General features: G+C 53.2%; 1 protein-coding gene across 1 annotated transcript; it reads right to left on the bottom strand.

Moving 5' to 3' along the window:
* Positions 1–450: 450 nt before the first annotated feature.
* On the bottom strand, positions 451–6,703 carry IL21 (interleukin 21). The gene is made up of 5 exons (XM_056134549.1): positions 6,554–6,703; positions 6,420–6,455; positions 2,811–2,972; positions 549–626; positions 451–474 (listed from the first exon to the last, which is right to left on the bottom strand). Exons 1-5 carry the CDS (start codon positions 6,701–6,703, stop codon positions 451–453), a joined length of 450 nt encoding a protein of 149 aa, XP_055990524.1.
* Positions 6,704–6,942: the final 239 nt, after the last annotated feature.

Below are 6,942 nucleotides of genomic sequence, written 5' to 3'. Positions count from 1 at the left end.
GCACTCCATTTCCTCAAAAGAACAAGGACTTTGGCTCTTCCTTTAGACCTGATGTTTCTGCACCTTTCAGCTTGAATAAAGGTAGAAAATGTACCCATTCGGTTCTGCCAAGACGGCGAGATCAAGAGTCATGGAAGATTCACGAATTCACGAACAGCTCAGAGTGGCAGGAAGATAAAACAAACACCTATAAGTCAGGGAAATGCTAGCAGGAAATGGACTCAGACTGAGCGGAAGTCTCCAGCTGATCGTATCAGAACCCGCAGACCCAGGTACAGTGCTGCAGTGATTTGAAGGGTCACCCTGTTCTCCCTCTGAGTCTGAGTCTCCCCGGCATGGGCGAGCTGGAGCAGCCGACTGGGAAGAGCAGACGTGGGTCCCCAGGGGTGAGCGTGTGGAGAATCGTGTCCAGTTCTGCCTTCGGGCTTTGGAACTGCCGTGCCAGCGGCTCTAGGGCAGTCGCTCGTGGATCATCTGTGGAGAAACAGTGGGTCTGAGTGGAGGGCAGACACAACAGGCAGGCAGGACCACACACCTTCGCCTCGTACCTTTTGGAGGAGAGATTTTAGTCTCTCTAGGAATTCTCCGGGCGGCTTCCTCTCGTAAGAGTCGCAGGAAGGGCAAGCCTAAACACAATGAGAAAACAGCAGTCTTCAAACATTATTTTCAGTTGAAGAAAACACTTGTCCTCAGCATAATTTCCCACTAGAGATGCAAGCAAGTGTTTATGCTTATGTGTTTATGTGGCGACCCAGAGAGAAGCACGCAGCGCTGCGGAGGCGAGGCTGGGAATGTTTCTTTGCATTCGCGTTTTCACCAGTTGCTGATTTTGCAGCTTCTACATGTCACATATCAGAGCCACCCCAGTTTCTAGCAGGGACTCCGCTGGATGCTCGCATAGATTTTCCATATTCGTCTCAGTGCACACAGTGCAAGAACATCTGAGCAAATTTCCACATGCACCTTTGTGTCTTTAATTCTGAGAATACAATTATTAACCGAAAGGGTTTAAAATGGTGTCTGATATACATTGTAAAAGAAGTTGTATCCCTTCAAATAGAACTTTCTCTAGTTTTGGTTATGGTTAAAATGTTTAATTGCAAAAACAACAAGGTTCATATGTTTTTACCTTAATTTACCTGACTGCATGAAGGTTGAACAATAGCTCGCACCTATGTGTACACATTTAATGTATTGGATTCTGTTCCTTAACCTCAACCCTGCAGACTGATTTTTTTTAACCCTCGTGGATTTAGCCCCTCTGTAGGGTAAGGACAGGTGAGCACTGCAGGAGGGAGTCCCCTCCACCCTGTGCACAGCACACCTTCAGTGCTCTCATTCCCCTCTCTGAGCCCTGTGCACTCAGCTCTGCACTGGCCTTTCGCGATTGTTTGCTTCTGGGTTTCAGTCACATGTTGGCCTTTTCTTCTTGGAGACCCAGCCTGTGACAAGCTGACCACACACTGAAGGAAGCAGAGATTGTTCTGCTCTGTCGTTCATTTGAGTCGTCGACTCATTTGACCCCTGAAACAGTCCTCAGAGGATCAAGAAAGAAAGGCGTGGGTTGATTCCTCCTCTGTGTATTGGTGGCGGCTCAAATTACTCCTGAGCATGGCGCACAGGCAAGAGGGCCCTGGGAACAGAGTGGACCCCCCAGAGAACACAGGCACTGCTTCCTGTCTGGCCCGGAGGGTTTCAGGGACTGTGGCCCCCTGCAGGTGGCAGCAAAGGAGAGAGCCTCATCTCTCACAGAATTCGGGGCTCAAGTCACCCCTCCTCACTGTTGGGGTCTCAGTGCAGTGCTTTCACTTACTCTGGGCCAGGGACACTGAGCACCGGCCACGCCGGGGGCACCTGACTCGGGGGTCAGGGGCCTCGCTCTTCAGCGTGTGTGTACAAGGTGAGGTCCACAGAACCTACAGGGTGGGAGCTGGTGTGAGTGAGAGACCTTACATGCCTGTCCGTGTGAGTGAATTGTGCACATGTGTGTTGTTTGTGAACATGCGTGTGCACGTTGTACATGCATTGTACATTGTGTGCAAATGCCCATGTGTGCTCACGTATGAATGCATGTGTGTGCATGTGTGGGAGTACACTGTTAGGTGTGTCAATGCATGTGTGTGAATACATGTGTGCAGAGGTGAAATACATGTGTGCAGTATATGTGATGCACGTGTACATGTTGGTGTGTGCATGCAGTGTGTGTGCCATGGGAACATGCGTGTGTGAATGGTTGCGTGCATGTGTGCATGCAGTTGTGAATGCATGTGTGTGAATGTGTGTGAAGGCATTGTGCAGTGTCACTTTCATGTGCTTATGCAGCATGTGTGCAAATGTTTCTGTTGCAGTGTATGTGATGCACATGTGTGTGAATATGTTTGTGTCGCATTGTGAATGCATGTGTGTATGTATGTGTGTACAGTGTATAAGATGCATGTTTATGAGTGTGATTGCAGAATGTGCATACAAAAGATGAATGCATGTGTTTGAATGCATGTGTGCAATATATGTGATGTGTGCATGCATGTGTGTAAATGCATGTGTATGGTGTGTGTGAATGCACGAGCACAGTGAATGATGTACGAGAGAGTGTGTGCATTCAGTGTGAATGCGTGTGTATGAATGCAGGCAGTGTATGTGTCGTATATGTGATTGTAAGTGTGTAAATGTGTGTGCCTGCATGTGAGCAGTGGATGTGATGCACATGTGTGTGTGTGTGCATGCAGTGCATGGGAGTGCATGTGTGTGTACCTGTTTATTTCAGAGCAATTGAATGAAGAACAATCAGACTGACCAAACAAGACACTCACTTCTCTGTGTCTCTGTCTTCTCCCTGCGTTTTTGGGACCCGGAGGTAGTTTTCTCCTCAGCTGTTTAGCCAGTAAAGAAATGATCTTCTCACTCGCTCCTGCACTCACTGGCTGTAGTTGTTCCTTCTGGAAGCATGAAAAAGCTGACCGTTCGCAGTGTCTCTGAAAGAAAAATGGTGTGTGCTCAGGTCTCTGTGTTCAGTTATTCCGGGCATGCAGCACTCTCTCCAGCCCACCCCATCAACCCCGGCCCACCCCCCACCAGCCCTGGGTTCATCAGTCTCCACAGCTGAGCCAGGCCTGTGTCACTCGGGCACAGTCACTCGGTCCCTTCTGGGGTCAAGGGGCTGCACCCCTCCCCCCAAGTGCTTTTCATTTTAGGACTGGGAGCGGGTGGGGTGGGGCTGTGTTTCATAGGAGAGCTGCTGTGGTGGGGGCAGTTTCTCCTTAGGAGAGGGGACAGGGCAGGGGCTGGTGGGGAGAGCTGAGGAGTGAGTGCTCCTGACCGTGTGTCTCCATGACGCAGCCAGCTGTCTTCTGGGAGGCTCAGCTGGTGTCTTCGGACTGTGCAAGGAGCCTGACTTAGTGCATTTGGGCAAAGTGCCCCTGGCAGGGACCCCCACTTGCTGAGGGCACAGGCTTGCTGCTGCCCCCTCACCTGGGCTGGCGCCTGCCCACACCAGGGCAGAGCTGGGTGTAGCTGCAGATGTGTGAGCATTTCTCTCAGTGAGTCGGGTTGCAGCTGGATGCAGCTCTCGGGTTCCCCTTTACTTCTGGAAGACTGTCCCAGATCCAGCCATCTCTGGAGTCCCCACCTCACCCTGTGCGGAGCTGGCACAGCTGGCCTGAGGGCGGTGCCTGGGGCAGGCAGTTTTGCATATGTGGCCGCAAGCATCGTCCCTGGCCACCACCAGCCTTTCCGTATTCGCCAAAATGCTTATTTGATATAAACTATTTATAAATGTTCATTGTAGCACTTTTGTTTCCTTGAAAACCACATGCTTGTGTTTGTTAATTTTTTTCTTTTCTCTTCTTTTTGACCACAACCAGCTTACCTTACTGGAAAAAAAAACTTATTTCATATTTAAAGGGCAAATTTTCCAGCTGAAACTGAAAACACTAACTGTTTCAGCTGCAACGTTGTGAAAACCCAGCGGTTCTCACAAACCCGTTTCGCTGAGTTAACACTTGCTTGTGCGCATGGAGGCAAAGCCCATTCCAGAGGGGCCACTGGGTGCGGACAGCACGGCCGTCCTGCCCGCTGGCCACCCTCTCAGTGGCCAGCGTCCGTGGGCAGCTAAGGGACAGGCAGCCCAGAGCAAGGGGCAGGCTCTGCCTCCTGCAGGAGCCTGAGGTCATAGCACCCCCCAGAATGGCAGCAAGCCACGGTATCCCGGGCGCCCGGGGCCCGGCCCTGCTCTGGTCTCAGGGACCCTGACGCTGACGCTGACTGTGAAATTGCTCCTTTGTGTCCCAGGAACCTGGCCATGGGACTGGCAACCTTGGTCCAGCCAGAGGCCAGGTCTCAGGGCGGGACACGCAGATGCTCAGATCTCAGCTGGGCATCCTGGAGCACGAAGGGCCTCTCACCTCCCCTTCTGACCGAGAACAGTGGCACCTCCAGGTGGGTCGGGGCCATCTGCAGATTGTGTCCACTCTCTTATCTGCCCTGAGCAGATAGCTTCCACTCTCTTATCCTGGCCTGAGCGAATCATGTCCACTCTCTTATCCTGACCTAAGCGGATCGTGTCCGCTGTTATCTACCCTGAGGAGATCGTGTCCACTCTCTTCCTGCCGGGCACGCCAGAAGCCTCTCTTCCTCCCTGAGTCTGACACAGGGGCCCCCGCGCTGTGATTTGTGTGAGTTAAAGCCCACTGAGTGTCTGACACAGCTGGAGGTGTGTCCTTACTGGCTACCATCCCCTCAGATGCAGCTGTCGGGGCACACCACGACGTGCTTCTCCCGGGCAGAGCGAGCTTGGGGGTCTGAGGGGCCCGGCTTGGAGCCGCAGCACCGTGGTCCCTGGAGCCCAGCTGGGAGCAACCCCTGAGTACTGAGTTGAGAGGACCCTCCAGCACCTCTGGGTGTGTCCAGAGAGAAAACAGAAGCACCGACAGGCGTTCCTCCTGCTGGGAGGGGGTGGGAGCCCTTGGTGGAGTGCTGCGCTCGGGGCGCGGGGTTCGGAGGAAAGGCGCCTGTGACTCACCCACGTCCCAGTCAGCCGTTTACCATCACGGCCCCAGGCTCTCCTTACTGGCAGCCCTTCCAGCTACGGCGCCTGCCACCGAGGGGCCAACAGCCACACGGTGCCCCCAGCACCCCAACTCCCACATCCCCCGCTGTTGGGACGCCCTTCCCAAGCCTCAGCGACGCCGGGCTGTTTCCTTAAGGTACAGGGGCTGTGTCCGCAGAAAGGGTCTTCACTCCTCTCACAGCCCCGGGGTCCCTGCAGCCCTGGCCCCCGCACACACACTCACTCCTGCCCTCCTGCCCACCCTCCTTCCCTTCCATCCTCCCTTCCTTCCAACCCTCCCTCTTTTCCTCCCTCCCTTTCTTCCTTCCCTCCCCTCCTTCCTCTCATCCTCCTCTCCTTCCATCCTCCCTTCCTTCATTCCCTCCCTCCTTCCTCCCTCTCTCATTCCCTTGCCTTTCTTCCCTCCCTCTTTCCTTCCCTCCTTCCTTCTCTTCCTTCCCTCTTCCTTGCCTTCTGTCCTCCACTCCTTTCTTCCCTCCTTCCCACTTCCCCTTCTTCCCTTTTCTCCCTCCCTTCTTCCCTACCATTCTCCCCTCCTTCCCTCTCTCCCTCCTTCCCTCTCTGTCTCCTTCCCTCTCTCTCTCCTTCTCTCCCTCCTTTCCTCCCTCCCTCCTCCCCTCCCTCCTTGCTTCCCTCCCTCCCTCCCTCCCTCCCTCCTCTCTTTCCCTCCTTCCCTCTCTCCTGACCCTCCCCTTCATTCTTTCATTCCACCTTCCTTCTTCCCTCTTTTTTCTCTTTGCTTCTTTCTCTCTCGTAATGAAAAATTGTGTTTGGGCTGGAGCGATAGCACAGCGGGTAGGGCGTTCGCCTTACAAGCGGCCAACATGGCCGACCCGAGTTCGATTCCTCCGCCCCTCTCGGAGAGCCCGGCAAGCTACCGAGAGTATTCGATATGCCAGACACAGTAACAACAAAGTCTCCAATGGAGACGTTACTGGGCCCGCTCGAGCAAATCGACGATCAACGGGAGGGCCTTTACCTTTTTTTTTTTAGTCCTATGTGTAACCCTAAGTTTATGAATTTAGGGTTCAAGAATTTTCATGCACATAGGATCTTTAGATATAATCTGTTGTTCAGAAAATGACCATAGTGCAGAGTTATTTCCTAAGTTTGTTACTCTCTGGCATATCTCCTACCTGGTATCTTAAAGATACTTAGAATATTTACAGCACTCTGTAAGCAATATAGTGTTAATTGGTTGACCTATGGTAAACCAATAAGTGTCTGGCCAATATTAGAATAAGCATTTTACCAACCACTTGACTCAAAATCCAACAAAATAAAGCATCTTAAGTAATTATGTTAATGACTTTTTCCTCTGGATTCCCACAAGCATAGAAGATCCTGGCCTTACCTTGACATCCCGTGGGGCTGGCAGCGTGGCAGGACCCTAGAGTGAGAAGAATTGTTGTTATTTTTGTGAGTGGGGTGCCTTTCCTTTCCACTCACGGGAGCTCTGGGCCGTCCCTGGGACCGGCCAGCCCTTACCAGCTTGTCCACCAGAGTTTGCAAGTGGCCAACAATATCTAGGAGGTGGCGCATTCGGATCAGGAGGCGGTCAGGCCCCTGGACACCGGCCGTGTGGGCTGCAGTGCCCAGGCCCATCGTGACCACCAGGCAGAGGACAAGGCGGAGCATGGTGCCGGTGGCCGGGCTGTGGCGGCTTGTCAGCAAAGCTCCTATTTATCCATCCTCAGGGAGAGGCAGCGCCTCCCAACGCGCTGGAAACCTCTGCAAGGTGGACCAAGGTGAGTAACGATTTTCTTTTCCACTGGCTGGCGTGCGTGTGCCGAGGGGTGTGGGGGCAGGGATGGCCACGAACATGCCCCATCGGCAGCTTCGACAGGAAGGAGAGAGATGGGTGGATTCCAGCGAGC

This window comes from Sorex fumeus, unplaced genomic scaffold, assembly GCF_029834395.1.
Source record: "Sorex fumeus unplaced genomic scaffold, SorFum_2.1 ptg000099l, whole genome shotgun sequence".
Taxonomy (NCBI): Eukaryota; Metazoa; Chordata; class Mammalia; order Eulipotyphla; family Soricidae; genus Sorex; species Sorex fumeus.
Note: the sequence above shows the minus strand (reverse complement) of the source record. Positions and strands in the feature narration are given on the sequence as shown.

Coding starts and splice junctions, on each gene's coding strand:
- IL21 (XM_056134549.1), bottom strand. CDS start 6,703: ATGCTCCGCCTTGTCCTCTGCCTGGTGGTCACGATGGGCCTGGGCACT. Junction 6,456..6,553: donor AAACTCTGGTGGACAAGCTG/GTAAGGGCTGGC, acceptor TTCTCACTCTAG/GGTCCTGCCACGCTGCCAGC. Junction 2,973..6,419: donor CAGCCCCACGGGATGTCAAG/GTAAGGCCAGGA, acceptor TTTTTCTTTCAG/AGACACTGCGAACGGTCAGC.